Source organism: Mustela erminea, chromosome 1 (genome assembly GCF_009829155.1).
Source record: "Mustela erminea isolate mMusErm1 chromosome 1, mMusErm1.Pri, whole genome shotgun sequence".
Classification (NCBI taxonomy): Eukaryota; Metazoa; Chordata; class Mammalia; order Carnivora; family Mustelidae; genus Mustela; species Mustela erminea.
The window spans coordinates 112,770,917-112,792,594 of NC_045614.1; the positions used below are offsets into that span (position 1 = coordinate 112,770,917).

The following is a 21,678-nucleotide window of genomic DNA, read 5'->3' on the forward strand; positions in this document are numbered from 1 at the left end:
AGCCCTGTGGAACCACGTGCAGTTCAAAAGCACCCTCCACTCCCAGCCATCGCCCATTTCCACAGAGTCGCACCCCCTTCTCTGCCTTAGCCTTCCGTCCAGCACTTCTTTATTATTGTTTCCATTCTCTCTGCAGACCCACTACCCATCTCCTCGGCTCCCCAGGAAAAGAAAGAGATTGGCTCTTTTTTTTTTTTTTTCCACTCCTCTCTAGAACCTTCCGGATGGTCCTGACACCATTCTTCACCAAAACCACCCGACCCGAAGGCAAGGCGATCTTGCTGTCCTCCACTTCCCCCATTTGAGCACCTTGGCTAAAATCCTCCAGGCCCCTCCGGCATTCCTGGATGACTCCAAGCTGTGGCTCAAAGTCCCCTCTTGCTTTCCACAACTCCCTTCTGCCACTGACTTTGTATGTGTATCCTCACTGCTTGTATTAGGCTGCATTGTATTCTGTTTCCGTGTCTACCTCTTCTGAGACTGAGCACTGCCAAGAGCGGTTGTGGCGTATTTGTTGCCCTAGCACCTGGCATAGCACGAGGCACAGAGCAAGTAGTCAGTGTCTGCTGGACAGAATGCAGTGGGTTCACCTTCAGGACTCAAGGCAGTCACCTCCACTTGGAGTTAGACAGCAATACACTTAACAAACCCTAAACTTGGAACCACTCATCCTTGGACCCCTGCCTGGTGCTCTCAGTCCTGCAAAACCTAGCTTAGCCAAGAAGATTTTGAATGCCAATAACAGAAATCTACTCATACGAATGCAAATGTTACTAGAGAGAGGATTTGTGGAAACCCAAGAGCTCAACCATCAGCTTTCAGGAAGCGTTGGGGTCAGGGCAGCCCAGAGCCTTGAGCAAAAGAGATGGGCCTCAACTGACCCTATGCTCTACCTTGAGTCTCTCTGACTCAGCTTGGCTCCCTCACAGGGCAGCTGTGGACCACTGAGATCTTGGTATTACTGTGTCTGCAGCTGTTCAATCACTAGGTGGCCCAATTCCAAAATCCAGGGAGAGGAAGCAGCGCTTTGATTCTCTTCTTGGGGAAGGTGTCCATCCCATTCCAATCAGTTGTGGCTGGAATGGGGTAGGGAAGCTAAATCCTGTGGTCCTCGAGCTACTCCTTTCGATTGCTCTCTGCTGATCCGATCCAGCCATAAAAGGAGCCTGAGTGCTATTGACAAAGAGTCTCGCTGAGTGCCTGGCTAGTCCACTCTCACTGCAACCTTTTGCCTTTTCTTCCCTCCCGCTTCCTCGAGCCACAGGCAACTACCTGCTTCTCAGTCCAGCATGTGTCCTTGGTCGGGGATTACAATTGTCCTTCATCAGGCTGCCTGGGCATGTGCTGTAAATGAATGGGCTCAACAGAGGCTGCTGAAGATGCCAGGTGGTGCACCAGCTGGTTAGAATGAGCGCCACAGGTGCTGGGTCTGGTAGACAGATCAGTGTGGAGGTGGGATGGAAGTGGGGCGCACAGTCCAAGGCTTCTTCCCCAAGCAGACAAATTGAGCTGGAGGAATCAGAACGGGAATCCCAAGGAGTGAGGCAGGTCAGGCAGCAAGTACTGAGCCTGTAGGAAATCAGGCTTGCATCTTCCAAAAGAGCTCTGTCAGAAGTCTGTTACCCCCTTCAGGTTGGTGGAAGCCCATACCCTCAGGTCTGCTTGGTGCATTTTCCCATGGACTCTGACCCTGCACATGGTTTCCTTTTCTAACACTGCTTCTTGGGCTCTTGGGACACTCCTTCCACTCACCGACATCCCTAAGTGAGCCATCTTGTTTTCTGGTTCCACGATTTCCATACCAGTCTTCTGACGTCAGTCCTCTCTCTCAAGAAGGTAGCATAGGGTGAGAGATTAGGCTCTGGTGTGTGGCCTCTGTCAGCTACTCTTCCTTTCCGAGGTCTCATGGTCTATCTAGGAAGCCATGTCCCCTCCCCTTGTTCTGACTGTCTGCTCTAGACAGATAATCTCCAGATCCCAATTCAGTTGGAGGTCTGGATTTTCACCTGCTTGTTGGGAGGCACTACTGCGCAGAGGAAGGAGCAGGGACTTACGAGGGGCAGATGGGGGTTTGTGCCCTGTTCGGCACTCACAGATGCAGCCTTCAGCAGTGCTCACAGACAGCCTTCATCGGAACACCAGCTCAGCCTCGCCCTCATGAGTGGGTTCATAATACTTGCTTTTCTGGAGTTGAATAAGCTTTGCCGTATCTATTTTCCCCCAGGGCACCTATTCTACTTTAAAATGGTAACTCTTTCCATGCTGTCCCCCAGCCAAAGGGCAAGTCAAGTCCTTGAGAGTAGAAGCCTTCTTGTCCACTACTGTGCCCTACCCTAGCACATTCCTGACACAGGCTCAATAAGATTAGTTTTTCATTTACTTTTTTTCCTCCTATGTTCCTCTGACTTCTCAAAATCGACATGCACCCATCCAAACAACTAACCATTTCCTCGCTAGACCTGACCCATTAATTTAATGAATTAATTTAATAAACATTTGTTAAATGCCAATTATAAGTCCCAGCACAGCTGGGACAGACAAAAGATAGATGAGACGTGGTCTCATTTCTGGAGATGTTTACTCTTGACTGGGTGGGGAGATGGATAATGACCCAATATTTGTAATAACAGGAATGCAGACACTCCACAGGGAATCCCAAGCACAGAGAAGGAGCAACCTTTCCGACTGTGGGAGCTGGAGAAGGCTTCTCAGAGGAGGTGACGATTGCCCTGGGATGGTTACAAAAGAGTAGCAATTTTTCAGGCAGAGATTGCCCAAGAGAGAGGGAAGAGCACTATAAAGACATGAACTAACATGTTTCAAGCTTAGCTGGAATGGAGGGTTTGAAGGGAGAGAACGAATGGAGGGCTGAGACCCTTTCCCCACTTTTTTTTTTTTTAAAGATTTTTTATTTATTTATTTGACAGAAATCACAAGTAGATGGAGAGGCAGGCAGAGAGAGAGGGAAGCAGGCTCCCTGCTGAGCAGGGAGCCCGATGCGGGACTCGATCCCAGGACTCTGAGATCATGACCTGAGCCGAAGGCAGCGGCTTAACCCACTGAGCCACCCAGGCGCCCTCCCCACATTTTTTAAATGGAAAATTTCAGACACATATGGAAATAGAATAAATGGTATGAAATCCTCCTCCACATACCCATATCACCCAACTTCAACAATTACCAATCCAATGGCCAGTCTTATTTGATTTCTGTCCCTATCCACAAAACCCCCATCCTATTATTTTGATGCACATCCCAGACATGGAATCATTTCATTCATAAATACTTAAGCATTTTGAAAAGTTAAAGCATGTCCCTTTTTTTCTTCTTGTAGATGTCTCGTAGTATCCTCTAACCAATGCGACTTGTTTGTTCACTCTTCAGCCCTGCTGTTTCTATGGCGACTGCGCTGTGTCAGGATATACGGAGTTGACTCCCTCTTTTGGGAAGCTACTTAGTTTTCCTTTCTTGAATATACTACAAGTAACCTCACTAGTCCTGATCAGGACTAGTTGTTCCTGATCTCATAATACCAAAACAAAGCTGGGAGAATACTCTGGGACATCTTTGTCTGGGAGCATATCTACAGGTTAAATTCCTGGATGTGGAACTGCTAGGACCCGGTACAGTTCAAATTCTGACAGGTGCTCCCTTTTTGGCCCAAGAGGTGCTTTGAACGATATGACGAAGATGCTTTCTCTCTGTCGTCTAGGCTTGTGGCATTGTGGAGTCCTCTCTGCCTCTTCTCCATTTCAATCAGTCTGGTGTCCTACCAACTCAGCTCCTCCTCGTGTGTCCGTCCTCCTCCCTCCACTCTTACTGCTCGGCCCACATCCTTTCTCACAAGGACAGTTGGAACTGCCAACTCAGTATGTATTCTAATCATGTGCAGACCAAACATCCTAAAACAGGAACAGAATCATTCTTCTGTCTGAACACCTCTGTTGCTGTCTTACCGGACACAATACCGAACACTCCAGCTCCTGAGCCTACCTTCCAGGGCTTTCCAGTTTGTCTCCAACTTCTCATTTCTCATATAGTTTAGGCTTCACAAAATTGGACTCTGGCGCTGTGCCTGGGCCCACGGCTCACCCTCTGCCTCCTTTCTCTGCTGTGGAAATCCTGCTCACCTTTAAGGGAAACTCAAACCCTGTCTCCTCCATGAATCCACGCAGTGTGGAACCACTAGTTTTATACCCAGACTGACTTGGATTCTAGATTCACTTCTTTTTTCTTTTTCTTTCTTTCTTTTTTTTTTTTTTAATTTATTTGACAGAGTGTGAGACAGCTAGAGAGGGAACACAAGCAGGGGGAGTGGGTGAGGGAGAAGCAGACTCCTGAAGAGCAGGGAGCCCAATGCGGGCCTTGATCCCAGGACTGTGGGATCATGATCTGAGACAATGGCAGACGCTTAATGACTAAGCCACCCAGGCGCTTGCTGACTTGGATTCTAACCCCAACTCTGTCTCCTTTAACGTCTAGAGTCCTCTGCCCACCAGACGGGTACATTTTCATTTGTAGATATGATCACCAGCCTTGGGCTTATGAGTACCTTAGTAGTTGGAGGCCTTAGTGATGCATGTTTCTGAAGATACCTAACAATCCCTCTTATTATTCTTAAATGATTATAGCTGCTACCCAAAACCTCAGTCAAGAATGTCAAGAGCCTTATCAATAATAGAAAGTTACTGCCATGGGGCACCTGGGTGGCTCAGTCCGTTAAGGGTCTGCCTTCAGCTCAGGTGATGATCCTAAGGTGCTGGGATCGAGCCCCATGTCAGGCTTTCTGCTCGGTCTGAGTCTGCATCTCTCTCTGCCCTTCCCCCCTTTTCTCTCTCTCAAAGAAACAAATAAGATCTGAAAACAAACAAACAAAAACAAAACTGTGGCCACAGCCAAGACTGCCTGCCACCTTCCTGCGGGATATTCCAAAGATCAATTTAAGTGATACTTGAGAATCATAGGTTCATGGCCTGGAGCTGGCACAGCAGACCCAGAAGTCACTACCATAAATTTTTATCAGAACTGTTAACAAAATAGCTGACTCCACCGCCAGAGCCATCAGAGACCAGCAAAGCGCCTGAGGCGCCCTAGCTCAGATGGTCCTCAACAACACTAATCAGGGCTGTCTTTGGGGGGGGGGGCGGGCTAAGGGGTGGGGATGTCACTTAATCTGAGACTCAGATTTTTCATCCGCTAAATAAAAACAAAAATACCAACCTTGCAGGATTGTTGTGAGGATTAGGGATACTGGCATATAGTAGGCGCTCAATAAAAAGTAATTTTCATTATTTCTGTGGTCACTATGACCGCCGCACCCCACTGGACTGGAGCACTGGCTGTATCTGCTTTGTAGCACGGCTGGGGGTGCTACAAGACAAGAATGTCTCGAGCACTAGACTGCAAGCTCGCTGTAGGCAGGGCTCCTGAATCGCCCCGGCTCCCCCAGCGCCTGGCAAAGAGCCTGCAAATAAGCAGAGAAAAAGACAAAGGTAAATATGGGGAAGAGATGCGCAGACGGAAAGAGGGTAAGCTCCCCTGAGAGTGCTGAAGACCTGTTTCCGCTGGAATCTCAACAGGGAGGCTCAGCCCGCCGAGACCGCGCTGGGGGCGGGGCCTGGATCCAGGGGCGGGGCTTGGTGCGGACCCCGCCCCGGTCCGTCTGCGAATGCGCTCCGCAGGCGCAGGACGCGCGCCGCCCAGACCCGGAGCTGCCTGCGGGTTCTTCCGCGGGTCGGCGAGGCCGGAGCGGGCGCCGAGATGCGCCCCCTGCTCGGCCTCCTGCTGGTCTTCGTCGGCTGCACCTTCGCCCTGTACTTGCTGTCGACGCGACTGCCCCGCGGGCGGCCCCTGGGTTCCGGCGAGGACACCGCAGACAGGTGCGTGGCGGGGGCCGCGGATCGGGTCAGAGGAAGGGAGCCAGGTCCGAGGAGGGGGTCCGAGGAGGGGGTCCGAGGAGGGGATCCGGGGGGTGGGAGGTTCGGTTCCCGGAGCGGAGGAGTCGGGGGCGGGGGGCCGGTTGGACTGGGGGTCGGGGTCTGGGGTCCCTGCCGCGTCCGTCGGTGTCGCGCGGGCGGGGTGGATGGGACTAGGAGCCCCGGCTGAAGGTGCGGGCTGCGCGGTGTGCGGTTCGGGCGCGCGATCCGTGGCTTTGCTCCCAGGGCGGTGATTTGCTGAGGGAGACGCGGCGTCTTCCCCCGGCGGCGCCCGTACCCGCCCCTCTGTGGGCGCGTCGGCGTCGCCGCGGGAGCCGGGTGCCCGTCGCCTTCCCGGGCCCGGCCCTGACCCGCCCCTCGCTCCTGTGTGGACCCGCAGCCCGCTCTCCGTGGCGGCTGTCAGCCTCCCGGCTTCGTCCTCCCCTCCCCATCTCACGTCGTCCGCTCCGTCCTTGGGACTTGCAGTGGGACTTGCAGGCATTTGGTCTTCACAAGTGTTGCATGGACAGCTTTAAATTACTCACGAATTAATGATCAGGTCCGCCCGTCTTCCTGGCTGGCTCTACTTTTCGCCTTCTCATGACCGCCTGGGGGGCCAGGAGGCGGCACCGCGGGGCTGATTTCCCCAGGAATGTTGCACTCTGTTTATGGAAGTGTGCCTGACCCAGCCTTGCGTTGGCAAGGAAGTTACTGATACTTGAATATGAGGATAACTTTTCAGTTACAGTATTCTTTTGCTCTGGCGGAGAAGGCTCTCCTGTGGGTGTCAGACATACTAAGAGAAACATTCTGATGACAAGTGTAAGGGTTTGCTCGTAATTGATCGTTCATGGATTCTGGGGCTACTCTGATGTCAGAGGCAAGGTGGCCTTTACACTGTAACCCTTGTACAGGGTTCAGAATGCACTAAGGGCCACGTAAAGAGAGGGGTGAAAAGGCAGGGTTGGTTTCAAGCCTGACCTGTTATCATGGAGCTTATGTTTATGGTACAGAAGAGATACACCTTCCTAGAGAATCTTTAATTGGTGTGTTAGTGACTGAAAAAACATTTTACCTAGTAACTGGGGAGCACTGTGAAGTTTCAGTTGTCCTTGGCGTGAAGCTGGTGGGGGAGGGGGCATTCCACGAATGGAAAGCAATTTAGGACATTTAGTTCTTGCCTAAAAGTGAATCCGTTTAAGAATAGATCATAAAGTCTGAGAGCGAAAGGGCACTTATCACTCATTTTTCCTGTAAGAGGACTGAGGCCCAGGGACTAGCCCGAGATCCCACTGCTGGATAGCAGCAAAGTTGAGATGTTAACCCAGGTCTTGAGTCCCAAACTAGGGCCCTTCTGCCTCCCTCTGCTGTGTGGTGTCCCTTTACCTGTCACCCTGGGCTCCCACTATATCTGTGTTCCCAGCAAACTAGATGATGGGCACATTCATAAACCTGCTTTGGAATGAAGACATAAGTGACTTTCCGACGTTGTATATTGATATGGACTCACGTTTCCATGCACTTTTCCAAATCCCTAGGTCACTGTGGTTCCCCTCAGACCTGGCAGAGCTGCGGGAGCTCTCCGAGGTCCTTCGAGAATACCGGAAGGAGCACCAGGCCTACGTGTTCCTGCTGTTCTGCAGCGCCTACCTCTACAAGCAGGGCTTTGCCATCCCTGGCTCCAGCTTCCTGGTCAGTGCCCTGCCCTCCTTCTGTGCCCGCCGGGAAACCACTTTCTGTCTTTGCAGAGGGGCCCTTAGGCTACCAATCGCACAGTCCCGAGGAAGACTGGCAGCCATGTGCTGACAGCCTCCCCTGGGTCAAACACTGTTCTAGTTGCTTTGCTGACCTTATTTAACTCTACTAGCAGCCTTCGCGTGTGGGCACCATTATCACATTTTATAGATAAGGAAGCAGTGCACTGGGAAGTGACTGTCCGAGGTGACAAGGTGAGGAGGGTTGGGGCTGGGGTCTGAACCCATGTCTGCCTGGCTCCAAGGGCTACCTGGACAGGCTGTGTGCTGTCCCAGAGAGACTCGCACAGTCCGGGCTGGGTCAGCTGTTCCTCTGTAGGGCTTCCATAACGGTTTGCATTTCAGCGCTGTTTTCTGTTACTTTTTGAAAATCTGTGTCCTCCTTTCAACTTTGGGCTCTTTGAAAACCAGGCCCATTCCTGATTCTTGGCTTGGTGTTCCTTTGCGCGGCTTAGGGAAGCGCCTTCACAAATGTTTGATGAACAGATGCATGTTGTTGATGGTGATGTGAGGCTGGAGGGGCTGGGGAAACCTCCCCATTGTGGGAAGGATAAGCCCTTCTGACGTCCCAGGCATCCCCCACCACCGCCTGTGGAGCCACGGTCCTGGGCCCCCGGCACGCGCGCTCTTGCTGCAGGCTGCTTCTCTTCTGTTGTCGCTTGAGGTTCTGCAGAAGAACCTTCCTGCCCTCCCTGCAGCATTTTCAGCTGTTTCATATAAATGTGTGTCTATTTTAGGGCTTGGGTGGGTTTGAGTCTCAGCTGTATAACCACGGGGAACCCCTTTAACTTCTCCAGCCTTGTTTCCTTGCCCGGAGAATGGGGCCCCTCCTACACACTACACTGTTGTGTGGAGGACTAAATGAAACTGTATGAGAGCAGCTGGGTCAGTGACAGTGCCTGGCACACAGTGGCCCTCACAGCGTATGTTGCATGACCAAATGACCAGATTCGGGCTGGATGCCTGTAAGCCCTCTCTTTGTGGGAAATGGGAAGAAAAGCAAACGTATCCATGTCAAGAGAGACAGGGAGGTGTGTGGTGCTTGAGGTCAGGGACTGACTGCTTGGGGGTGCCCCTGGAGCTGCCTTCCCTCTTCTTCTTCTTCTTCTTTTTTTTTTTTAAGCATACTCCATGCCCAACATGGGGCTTGAACTTACAACCCTGAGATCAAGAGCTGAGCCAGCCAGATGCCTTCTCTGCCTCTCTTGAGCTGATCCCTCTTCAGGGCAGAGTCAGATGCTACCTGGGAGTGATCCTGTCTCTGCCTAGTGTGAGCTTGGGTGTGATACTTAACCTCCCCCTGGAGAGTGGCATAAGGATGGCATATGACACAGGGTCATAGTAAGGGTGGCATAAGACATGTAGTTCAGCCCATCATGTGTAGTAGTGCTCATCAGACCCCCACCTTCTTTTTTTTTTTTTTTATTAACATACAATTTCTTATTTGCTTCAGGGGTACAGGTCTGTGAATCATAAGTCTTACACATTTCACAGCACTCACCAAAGCACATACCCTCCCCAGTGTCCATTACCTAGCCACCCTGTCCCTCCCACCCCCCCCGACCCCTCCAGCAGCCCTCACTTTGTTTATTGAGATTAAGAGTCTCTTATGGTTTGTCTCCCTCCCCCGTCCCATCTTGTTTAATTTTTTTCCCCCTCCTTCCCCCCCAAGACTCCCGCCCTGCCTTTCAAATTCCTCATATCAGAAAGGTCATATGTTAATTGACCTATTTCACTCAGGGTAATACCCTCTAGGTCCATCCACATCATTGTATATGGCAAGATTTCAGTTTTTTGATGGCTTCATAGTATTCCATCATATATATATATACCACATCTTTATCCATTCGTCTGTTGATGGACGTCTAGGTTCCTTCCATAGTTTGGCTATTGTGGACATTGCTGCTGTAAACATTCGAGTGCACGTGCCCCTTTGGATCATTACATTTGTTTCTTTAGGGTAAATACCCAGTAGTGCGATTGCTGGGTCATAGGGTAGCTCTATTTTCAACATTTTGAGGAACCTCCATACCGTTTTCCAGAGTGGCTGCCCCAGCTTGCATTCCTACCAACAGCGTAGGAGGGTTCCCCTTTCTCCATATCCTCGCCAACATCTTTCATTTCCGGACTTGTTAATTTTAGCCATTCTGAGTGGTGTGAGGTGGTATCTCACTGTGGTTTTGATTTGTATTTCCCTGATGCCAAGTGATATTGGGGACCTTTTCATGTCAGACCCCCACCTTCTTACTTGGAAGTTCCCCTTTTACTTTCTCTCTTGGATCCCATGTTTGGCAGGGTGACATCTACCAGCTAAACTGTATTTAGGATGTATTCGTTCACTTTTCATTTTCCTTAATCTAAGACTTTTTTGAGTGTCAGCTAGTGCTCTAGTCAACATGGAACCCCCAGCATTCTCTGCCACACAGATGTAATTCCAACAAAAAGCAAAGAAAGAGGATGTTTTATATAGCCTGGGTGGTCTTCCTGAAGGAAAATTCATGGTTTACATTCATCTAAAATGGTAACAATAATGTGTGAGTTGCATTTCTCCCTTCTTGGAGCACTAGTGATTATAGGACCTCCCATCGCCCACACAGCAGGCGGGGGATGGGGGGGGTCTGTATACACATGTTGTCCCAGAGAATGTTCTCCTGCCTTCTGAAGTGTTCATCCTCATCCCTGTTGGGAAGGTGAAGAGACCAAGGCCAGGGGTGCATTTCCCAGCCCTGTCATCACTTTTCATTCACCACTACAGAATGGGAATTGGGTTTTGGTTGGGAAAATCACTGGAAGAGGAGGGAACCTGGGGTTCCAGTACAAGGTGGCTGGTAGCCACCAGATGTTCTAACGGCTGAGGTGTTTTTCCTATTTTCACAGAACATTTTAGCAGGTGCTTTGTTCGGACCATGGCTGGGGCTTCTGCTGTGCTGTGTGTTGACGTCAGTGGGCGCCACATGCTGCTACCTGCTCTCCAGTGTCTTTGGCAAACAGCTAGTGGTCTCCTACTTCCCTGATAAAGTGTCCCTGCTGCAGAGGAAGGTAAGGGGAGGGGCTGCGACTGAGTGCTGGACCCCGGTGAGGGTCCCCTCAGGGCCTTGAGGGGTTTGCAGACAGGAATTTTCCACTGTGCCCCTCTGACCTGCTTTGAGCTCTTAGGGGTTCCTTTCAGTATGTTCATGAGGCACAGACCTGGGGTCAAACTCCAGCTTCATCATTACCCACTCTGTGACTTTGAGCATGTTCCTGACTTCTCTGAGCCTCAGGTACTTCCATTTTAAAAATGAGGAAAACAGGGGCACCTGGGTGGCTCAGTCAGTTGTGTCTGCCTTCAGCTTGGGTCCTGATCTCAGGGTCCTGGGATTCAGCCCCAGGTCAGGGATCCCTGCTCAGCGGGTAGTCCGCTTCTCTCTGTCTCTCTCTCTGCCACTCCCCGTCTTGTGTTCTCTTTCTGTCAAATAGAATACATAAAATCTTAATTTTAAAAAAATGAGGAAAGAAGTCTCTGCTCTGGAGGTTTGTTGGAGAGTCAGGAGCAGTATATGTGAAGTAGGGCGCCTGGGTTGCTCAGTGGGTTAAGCCTCTGCCCTCTGCTCAGGTCATGATCTCTGGGTCCTGGGATCGAGTCCCACATCGGGCTCTGCTCAGCAGGGAGCCTGCTTCCTCCCTCCTCTCTCTGCCTGCCTCTCTGCCTACTTGTGATCTCTCTCTGTGTGTCAAATAAATAAATAAAACCTTAAAAAAAAAAAACAGAATATGTGAAGTATCTGGAGCAGTGCTGGGTGCTCTCAGATTTTCAGTATCTAGAGATTCTTTCTGCTTCTTAATGGTCTTGTCTTTTTTGGCTACAGGTGGAGGAGAATAGAAACAGCCTGTTTTTTTTCTTACTGTTTCTGAGACTTTTCCCCATGACGCCAAACTGGTTCTTGAACCTCTCAGCTCCAATTCTGAACATCCCGATTGTGCATTTCTTCTTCTCTGTTCTGATCGGTAAGAAGCTGGTGGGGTGAGTCTGATTCCTAGTGTTGCCATGCTGGGGGCCTGCTCTGGGTTACCAGTCACGTGGGCCCGTGCCTACCTCTGAGAGCCCAGGTTTGTGAAGAACAGTGTCAGGCCTTGTGACCTCAAGTAATTAATCCTGATTGCAGATCTGCTCAGGGGTGAACAGAAAACCCTTAAGAATACTTTGGGAAAAGTAAGGATTGTTCATTCCACCAAGGTATTTAGCGCATGTTGTGTGGCCAGCATGAGGCTAGGCACTGGGGTTCAAAGCATCACCTGTGGAAAACCAGTGACTTGGCCCTTGGCAAGGTCTCAGGAAATGCTGGCAGGAGAGCAGAGCTGGAGTGAGGGTATGTGGGTGAAAAAAGGGCAGAGGCTGAGAGAGGAGCAGAGCAAAGGACTTCATCTCTGGCCCTGGCCCCGGTTTTGATTCAGAGCTGCTTTGAGAAGAGCCGGTACTAGTAAATTCCCTTTTTGCCTTTCAACAATTTTCTGACCTTCAGCAAGCGACTCACCCTCCATGGGCCACTTGGCCAGGTAAGAGGCTGGGACAAGAGTAGTGTTTCTCAAAGTCTGGGCCTTAGATCCCCTTTATCAGCGTGGTAACGTGCTAATAGCCTACAGAAAACTGTGGTTTTCTCCAAACTGGAAGTAAACCACCCTCTTTAAGCCAAAGACAAGGATTGCCTCTCTCTCTCTTTTTTTTTTTTTTAAAGATTTTATTTATTTATTTGACAGAGAGAAATCACAAGCAGATGGAGAGGCAGGCAGAGAGAGAGAGAGGGAAGCAGGCTCCCCGCTGAGCAGAGAGCCCAATGCGGGACTTGATCCCAGGACCCTGAGATCATGACCTGAGCCGAAGGCAGCGGCTTAACCCACTGAGCCACCCAGGCGCCCAAGGATTGCCTCTCTTAAACCTGCTTTAGAGCATGGAGAGATTGACTGACGACTCAGAGCTTCTAGGTCGAACATAACAAATCTGTGGTTGAGCAGCTGCTATTAATAGGGAATGCTTGAGAGAGAAACTGAGGTCTTAAATCGAAGCAAGATCGACCACAGCTCCTTCTGGTCATAGTAGCTTTCAGACAAAGTGCCTTGGTTCCTCAGCAGCCTGTAATTACCTAGGTGGCAGGAGGCTTGGAAAAACTCTGGAGACCAGTCTTCCAGTCCCCTCTCTGACAAGTTGTGTGACCTTGAGTGCTCTGTGACCTGGAGGCATCGTCTACAGTAGAGGAGGAATGGCTTATCAGGGAGTCCCAAACCAGTTAGTCTCAGGAGTGGAGGTCAGGAGAAGCTGTTAGGATGCAGGTTCCTGGGATTTACTCCAGGAGCAGGTAACCAGGATTGGGGGGTGGGGCCGGGGGCAAGGATGTGTTTTTACCGCTTCCCCAGGGGGTTGCTACACAACCAGTCTGGCTGGCCACCAGTCAGACTTCTGGGGTCCAGTGGAATTGATGATCACGTAGAGACAGTAGATAATGCAAAAGTAGTGCTATTTCTGAGAAACTTGTTTTTATCTTATGCATTTTATAACTCTCATAAAGCTGGTGCCTCTCATTACTTAGGCTGTTGAGTGCTCAGAACCCAGTTACACCGGTGAACCTTATGCTTTTTTATACTAACCGTATCTCCTGATTTTAGTCTTCATTTATTTTGGGTTTCTCTACTGTAGTGTATGCATTTTTTGTAAATCATTTCAAGTCTTTTTGTTAAGGCAGTTTTTAGGAAGTGAGGAAAGGGGGGAAGGGGTGAAGAAGGGAAAGAACTAATGTGCTTAGGGTCAGGAGTTGGGCAAAAAGATCTGGAGCCATGGGTGTGAATTCCTGGGGACATTTCTGAAGGGTTATTGGTTTTCGTTTTGCTGCCCCTGGTAACAGGCTCTTCCCCTTTCTTCCAGGTTTGGTCCCGTACAATTTTATCTGTGTGCAGACAGGCTCCATCCTGTCTACTCTTACCTCCCTGGATGCTCTTTTCTCCTGGCAAACAGTCTTCAAGCTCTTGGCCATTGCCCTGGTGGCCTTAGTTCCTGGAACCCTCATTAAAAAATTTAGTCAGAAGGACCTGCATTTGAATGAAATAAGCAACGCCAATCATCTAACTAGTAGAAAGGACACGTGATGTGGGTTTTTTGTTTGCCACGTCCCTGGACTCTGTTGCTCCTCTGTGTAATGGTGTGGTCCTCTGCAGCCCCTCGCTGTTTTTAGTTACCCTCAACAGGTGACTTGGACACTGTTCATCTCTGTGCAGTGTTTTCATAAAAGACTTTCTGTGCTCTAGAAGGGGAATTGTATCGGCCTAGCAGGACACTCTGTGAAACGGATGGCCTTCTAGAAAATCCTCTTTATGTTCTATTGAATAACAAGGAACTCAGGGTGGTCTGCTGTATTTGCCTCTTGCCAAGCCCTGAGCTGCCTTAGGAGAAGATGCTGATTGTCCTCGTCCGGAGCACTTCTTTTCCAGCCAGTTGCGACAGGTGTTCTCTGGTTAAGTCCCTAGTGGGTGTTCTTGGTGTAAATGATGACATTACCCTTTATCTTGTTAGTCTCTTGAAGAGTATTCTGTGTTACTTTTTTGCTGATGACCTACCTCTTCCATAAAACAAGGGAAACAAGCTGATGTACCACACAGAACTTGCTCGCACAGCTCAAATGCACAGCGGTCTCCGTGATGCTCTTCGTGTCCAGATGCGCTGACGTTACCGTATATGTCAGACCTCTTAGTTGCATGTTCTGATAATTAAGCTGATTGCAAATAGATTATTAAATATGAATGCAGCAAACTCTATGTTATGGTATGTTCTGGAGAAATTCTTCCCTGTCTGAATGGGGCAGCATCCTTGGCTCACTTGAACCAAATGACTATCAGTCAGTACATTTTCTAATCTGGCCTTTCTGTGTGTGAATCCTTTCTCCATCCTCCTGCTAGGAGAATGGATTCAGTACACTCAGCTCTCAGCCAGTGTGCCCTCTGTATTTTTTTCGTGTTGTCATTTGTTGAGAATAACTGAGGAATATTTTGATCTTTTAATCCAAAGAGGAAAACTTGGTTTTAGATTACTTTGTTGTGTTACATTTTAATGATCTGTAGCTGTCATTGCCTCTTGCACCTTGAACAGGCACAGGCCTGGGTTCATGCTGCCAGGAGCACAAAGACCTCAGCACCTGAACTGACCAGCTCTCTGGGATCACGGACCCTACGGGAGTAACTCATATTTCTTACCAACGGAACTGTTGCCTTTGGGTGTCAGCTGCTGGGTTTCGATCTGGCTCAGCCAGTCTTGCCAAGGCTTTCCCCTGGGCCACTGTTGTACATGCATCCTTGAGAAGGCTCCTGTTCAGTAGTAAGCATGAACTCCCAAGCACTGCCTTTGGGACATGGTATAATCCTAAAAAACACCACAAGGACTTCATTTTTGAAGTTGTGTTGCTTTAAAGAAAGCTTGGTAACGAGTAGGGGTGAGGAGAAGGCTTTGTGAAATCTGTGGCTTTGTGTGTTCTGGAGGAGGGGGAGGGAACGGGGAAACCAGTGTTTTCTACACTATTGCAAGTACATGCCCTTCACCCTTCACAGGATCCTTGTGTTTGTCTCTCTCTTCCCCCATGATTTTGCTACAATGTGCCTTACCAGTTGTGAGTTTACAGGTAAAGCAATATTCCAAATAAATGGATATAAATGTTCTGTGTGGTGTGTGTTGGACATGTTGCTAACTTTCCATTCCCCTTGCCAGTGGGAATCAGGATTGGCTGAAAAGTGGATAACCCAAAATGGTGTTTTAGCTTTCTGCTCTCAGGAGGCATTTTACCACAATGACTCTTTGGACACCAGATTTTTGTTTTCCTCTGTTTCTTCTCTACACCCACTTTATAGTGAGGTCACTAATAACATAGGAGGAACTACAAGATGTACGGCAGCAGGGAAGCTGTGGGAAGGCAGGAAGCTCTTGTCCAGACTGACAAAACAATCAAGGAGAGACTATGAGCAAAGAAAACAATGGTTTCCTTTCCTTCTATGGGTGTGTCTGAAACAACAGAGCCACAGAAACCAGCTTCTCCACACCTGGCTTTCCTGGCTGCAGGATACCCTGCCTGTCGAGTCCTCCCTTCCCTAAAGCTCTGACAAGTGCCTTGATGTGAAGGCAGCTTTCAGGACACACGCAGCACCTTAGGAAAAGACAGGACCAGGAAAGAGTGAAGCACACTTTTTGTTTAATTCCATGCATTGGTTTGCTTCGCTCATTGTTCTTATTCCCCCTCACCGTACAATTGCTCAGTACAGATGGAGCTGGCATCAGAAACCACAGGAAGTGGGGAACTGATGGGGCTGGAGACCCAGAGGAGACATGAGGAAGCTCATTTTGAGACTTAGCCACAGAAAAGAATTTGCTCCAAATTGATAGGAACTCCAATTATTGCAATCAAGAATCCAAGTGGGTCTTCCGACTTCCGGAATCTGAGGAGAAGTGGAGAGCCACCTGGGTAATACGGTCCCTGAGGGACATCTTCCTAAGAGCTAGCACATTCTGACTGGGGGCGGTCTCTGTGGAGAACCACTGGAGGATCTCTTCTGCCAGGTCACTGGGCAGCAGCCTGGGGCCAGGAGCCGGTGTTCCCCTGAGTGCTGTGAAGTGGCTCCAGAGAGTAAGCCTGGCATTCTGCTGGAAGTTTCCTTACAGCAGCCTTGCATCCACGTGGGGGCCTGTCTCTGTGAAATCCTGCCACGATACCCTCATCATGTGACAGTTAAAAGCCTCACCCCAACTCCTTTGAGATAACCCTGTTTCTCAAAGCAGTGCTTTGAGAGCTCCCCTCTTCTGCCATTTGTCCCTGAGAAGTGTTCCAGGTTCCAGAAGGGTCTTCCACTCGGCAACCTTGTTCATTCCAGTTTGACTAGGTGCTTGCAGTACTGGCTGTACCATGCAAACGATCCGACTAATGTAATTCTTACGTGCTAGTCTATGAGGTTGGTAACATTAATGGTAGGGGTATACAAGGGTGTTTATTCTATGAAATCAGCGAAGAAGAAAAATCTTGCTGCCTGGAAAGGCACTAAATTCATACTGACAGTACAAGTCAAAGTCTTAAAAAGAGTATCACATTGTTTTGGTACATTAGCCTCATGGAGCCTAACAAGCAAATAACTGGGACTTAACATACTAACTTTGTTCATAGAAGGGGAGGGAGGAACATGCTTATTGAACACAATGAAATGATATAAATGAAGAGACACTTCTGAATTCCATTCATCAGTGTTTGGAAATTCTTCAACTGGAATTGTCCAAAAGGGCAGTGGGTGGAAGCAAGTGGCTTTTTTCCTGCCAGTGAGCCACAGGGTAAGCTCCAGAAGGAGGACACTGGTGTGATCCTGTCACTCTCCCTTCAGGGCTAACTCAAGATACCAAACCACCTTGAGAGAATTAATTATGAGTTTAGGATTGGGATGCCAAAACAGATCTCCCCTTACACACCAATTCCAGTCAGGTGGTGGTGGTTGTTCCCAGTGCTCTGTTGGGAGAGGTTCTGAGGCTGTGTCCAGGCTGGGTAGGAAAGAATATGGTGGTCAGTAAGAAACATCAATCTTGTGTGTTTGGGATGGAGGTGGTGGAGGGCAGTATGCAGTCCTATTTTGGTTTCTGGCTTAGTGGAAAAACAAAACAGCACACTGTACTGCAAAGCAGGGCAGGAATTCCTTGGATTCCAAATGTGTTCTGTTCTGGAGAATTCAGTTCCAGGGTGTTCAAATGAGAACATTTTATGAAAAGGGGGAAAACTTGAGACAAAAGAGCATGGGGATAAAAAAGTAAAATATTTGATCAGTAAGGCTGCATTCACACACAATGGATGTCAGTGTTTCACAGTAGGGAAGGGCATTTAAAATTGGGTTGGTGCCAAGAAACTCCAATACCATCACATCTATTACTTGGGGTAAGAGGGAAATTTAGCACAATGAGACCCTGAAATGTCCAGTACTAAGTACTACTTAAAAAAAAAAAAATCCTTAATTCTAGAGGGATGATTTGCTGATAGTAAAGTTCCTAAGTATCTGAAATTCCAGTAGGCTGTACCAAATCATCTTACCACAGAGCTAGCTAGCACCTTCACCCTTTTTGAGTAGGAACTCCCACTGTCTTAAAAACAGGTCGAAACTTCATGGGCAGTAAGGTCTGTTACCACTTCAGAGTTGATGTCGGCTTCTCAGTCCCTCTGCTAAGCAATTTTAATAGGAATTGCTATCAGAGGACATGATCAAGAAATAGATGAAAATCAAAACCAAATGTGCACTGGCAAGACAAATGAAAACTCATTATCTTGCAGTCCGTCAAAAACAGATGCTAAATGAGTGTGAATGCTCATCCCAAGGGGGTTAACTTTTCAATCCCAACACTGAAGCTTGAAATCAGAGTCCTGAGGACTAAAGAATCAGCTCTTCGATTCCCCGAGCTCTGGACGCAGCAGTCTTCAGGTAACTGTGGAGTTGTTCTCAAAGAAACATACACCGATTCACAACGGTCCTGGTTAGCTCAAGGCAGGCAGTGAAGGGCCAGGCTACGCTAGAAAAGGCTTTTAACCTAGGCTATGGATACTGTTCTCTTCTGAAGCCTCTAGTCACTTCTACTAAAAATAAAAATAAAAATAAAAACATTCAACGTGGAACTTTATTCAGCTCTTGACAATACAATGAATGGCTAAAGATTCAACACTACCTACTAGCCTAACATGCTCGTAACAGTAAACCCAATAGGTAGATATGGCATTAGCATGACAAGCAGTCGAGATGGTAATTCAAAAAAATATCAGAATTATGAGGTATCAGGTATGGGTATTCTGGGAAGACCATCACTGAGAGGCGTAAGACAGAAGCTGACCCTCACGTTTCCCTTTTGCCACTAGAGGTGGGCAAGAACTGGACAAGCTGAAGCATGTTTTAAGTTGAAGAGAAGGAGGAGGTAGGCTTGTAGCTTCTCTGTTCCCAGAAGCGACGAAGCAGAGGGATTCACAGTTCAGTGTTGCTGAAAGTCCAATGATGGAAACTATGGCCTTTCAAGGTACCTTTGCAGCCCTATCACCCTCTAAGCGACTAGGCCTCCTTCTAGAATTTCTCTTATCTTTTATGGGATGACATTACAGCTAGGCAATTTATGTCAGTGTCATGACATATATATTCTTTTTTTTTTTTTTTTTTTTTTTTGCTTCTTTGTAATGTTTCTTTGCTATTCCCAGCCAGGAGAAAAAAAAAAAAAAAAAGGTTTTGATGCTCTGGGACCCGGCAGGAAGGAGGTGACAAACTGCTGACCGCTCCCGATGCTGCCTAACCCATGGGCCCCGGGAGGAAACTCCTTAGGCCGGTTCCTCCCAGGGCACTAAATGAATCTCTTTTGGCTTCTAAGGTAGTCCCATGATTTTATTTCTTATGAAACTTGAGAAAGTTTACAGCTTTTGAAGTCTTTGTCCATCCACTCAGTCACCTGCCCACCCAGGAGCTTTGAGGATCAAGTTAAAAACCACAGTGTATCCACTAGGCTCCAGTGCAGAACCCAGACCCTCAATGATTGTTGTTGCACAGAGAAAATGAGGGACTGCAACTAAGGGGAGTACCGGGGAGCTCCCAAATGGCAGTTCCATTTTCATTCCTTCCTCAAGGTCATAAAAAGCCATCATTACTCATGGTTAGCAATACACACAATCATTGTGCTACACTGTAAACCACACCTTCTGATCGACAGAAAATGAGAATGATAATTATTATAAAATAAAATAACAATGATAATAATGCCATAACTTAAGATTTTTCATGTAGTCCAGCTACAGAATTTATACAAAATGGAATAATTTAATGCAAACAATACTGCTCTCTGTATAAGTTAAACATTCTCCTTCATCCAAGCTAAGAGTTATAAATTATAGACACTAAATTTTAAATCAATGTCTCAACATAAAGTGTAAACAAATGGAGGGATCAAACAAGCAAAAGGAACTGCTCTAAATTCCCTCCGCCTTTCCTTTTTGGCTGATGCAATCAGTGACACCGAGGGGGGCAATGGTTTCATCTGAGTTGGAAATAGTTTAATACCTGTATGTGTAAGTCTTTTCTAATGTCCAACATGATGTAGTGCCAAAGCGTTGAGCCACGGTCTTTAGGGTCTTGAGCCTAGAGAGGTTGTTTGACAGTAACCTTTCTTGGAGAAAGAGACAGAAACTAGGCCAACACCTGTTTCTATATAAAATTCTAGGTAAAAATTTCCTTGGAGCTGAGGTACCATCAAGTACCCTGGGGTACTTTTCAAAGCCCATGACCCCAAACCAAGCAGAACCTCATGCCTTGGACAATGTCAGGTCTTTCTAATTGCTGCTCAGCACAGGTTGTTCTTTCCAGAAATTTCCAAATCCAATTATTCCAAACTGCATTGATCCAGAGTGCAGTAAAATTCATTTTACAAGTTGCATTTAATGAAAATGCTGTTGTGGTGGGAAAGGGGTTGCCTTTTGCAAGATGCTTGTTTTGCCTTTATGCTGCTAGTGGTAGCCACGCACTAAAGCTTCCCGGATAGGATGAGTTAATAAATGAAAACAAAGGGGATGGTTTGGGGTTGGACACTAGACAGACACACACACATGCTAGCTGCCTTCAAAGTGTGTTCTGTTTGAATCAATATGATTCTAGTAGACAAGCAACCGGGTTCCACAGAGGGGCAGTCTCATCTTCTGCTTGAAGCTCAACTGAGACACTGGGAGAATGTATTTCCATTAATTCCACATTTGCTTTTCAAATACTGTTGTAAATCTCCTCTTTCTCTTAAATCAGCACCCCTCGCCCTTCTTCCTAAAGGAAGTGGTCAACAGGTGGAAAGGAAATAGGCTACTAGAAAATGGCACTTGAGTCCGAAAAATCAACACAATGGTCAAGGTCACACATTGGTCAAGGTCATGACGATGAAGGCATTAAAAAGGGAAGTATTTGTCAAAGACAAGGTCTGATGCTATTTGTAAGTCTCATACAAAATGCTGCTTCAAATTTTTCAAATGAAATCAGCTTCCACACGTATAGTTGTCTTCTTCCTCCAGGAGGAAGCACATGCCCTCAACGACCTTGGGTGTAAGTATCTGGTTACCAATCTTTTCTAGACAATTTCCATCACCCATGTGGACAAGCTGGTTGAACTTAATGTGGTCTGTTCACAAGTTACCTGGAATTGCTTTTCTTTTGTTGTTCTTTGTTTTCTAAAATAATATGTCTTGCTCTGGCTTTTCTTCAGTCACTTATGGCCAAAAGAACTGGTCCCCTGTTCAAGTAGCAATAATACCTCCTGGCCCCACAAATTCCCAAGGATGTTTGCTCCTAAATTCCACTTCTTTCTTCCTTTATCTCTCACTCTCTCTCTCTCTCTTTTTTTTTTTTTTGCAAGAAATTATTGTCTCTCTCTCTATCATATATAGTTCACTCTTTACAGTACAAAGTGTTAAAATGTCAAACAAAAATAAATATCAATGTTACAGTAGCTAGAATATTCAATAAAATAGATCCCTGCCATTCTTGATTGAAATGTTCAGTGAGACTTAATTTCATTTGGATATTTTTTTTCCAGAGATTTGCGAAGTCTCATGTTCCTGTTATTGCAGCTCATTTCTAGGGGTAAGAAAGATGGGGCAGCTCTCTTCCCAGACAAAAAAGCAAGGAGAGAGGGGAAAGAGTCTGGGGGTGGGGGGAAGGGGGAAAGGATCTGAAATGCCAGTATAGTCATGAGATCTTCAGGATGGGTTTTCCTCCATTACCAAGTAGCAGAGCTGTAGTGTTTATTGGTCCTAACCGTGGCATCAGAACACTCTCCATCGGAAGAGTCACAGTCCGAATCTTCAAACTGCATAGGATTCTGCAAAGTGGAGACAAAATAAAACCTCCATTCACTTGGGCAATCGCTTAGTAAATGCGTATTGACCACCTCCCACGTGACAGGCACCGCTCTGGGTTGCTGGCTAAGATACATGAGGCCAGGTCCTGCCCTTGCAGGGCTCCTG

The 21,678-nt window shown here is 47.7% G+C and overlaps 2 protein-coding genes across 12 annotated transcripts in view; one reads left to right on the forward strand and one right to left on the reverse strand.

Annotated features, from left to right (window-relative positions):
- The first annotated feature begins 5,666 nt into the window (after positions 1 to 5,666).
- On the forward strand, positions 5,667 to 15,346 carry TMEM41A (transmembrane protein 41A). The gene is made up of 5 exons (XM_032338560.1): positions 5,667 to 5,879; positions 7,454 to 7,607; positions 10,547 to 10,708; positions 11,518 to 11,656; positions 13,566 to 15,346. The coding sequence occupies exons 1-5, from the start codon at positions 5,761 to 5,763 to the stop codon at positions 13,784 to 13,786; spliced, it is 795 nt and encodes a 264-aa protein (XP_032194451.1). The 5' UTR covers positions 5,667 to 5,760; the 3' UTR covers positions 13,787 to 15,346.
- MAP3K13 (mitogen-activated protein kinase kinase kinase 13) overlaps positions 15,332 to 21,678 on the reverse strand; it is a 168,626-nt gene continuing 162,279 nt past the window's right edge. For all 11 annotated transcript variants that reach the window (XM_032338398.1, XM_032338402.1, XM_032338448.1 and 8 more), the window contains one exon: positions 15,332 to 21,533. In XM_032338398.1, the coding sequence (XP_032194289.1) occupies positions 21,432 to 21,533 (102 nt within the window). In that variant the 3' untranslated portion in view covers positions 15,332 to 21,431. The remainder of the gene's footprint in view (positions 21,534 to 21,678) is intronic.

Excerpts from the sequence above, each read along its gene's own strand:
- TMEM41A (XM_032338560.1), top strand. The coding sequence starts at position 5,761 with ATGCGCCCCCTGCTCGGCCTCCTGCTGGTCTTCGTCGGCTGCACCTTC. Across the intron at positions 5,880-7,453 it reads GGCGAGGACACCGCAGACAG|GTCACTGTGGTTCCCCTCAG; the intron begins GTGCGTGGCGGG and ends CCAAATCCCTAG. Across the intron at positions 10,709-11,517 it reads TGTCCCTGCTGCAGAGGAAG|GTGGAGGAGAATAGAAACAG; the intron begins GTAAGGGGAGGG and ends TTTTGGCTACAG.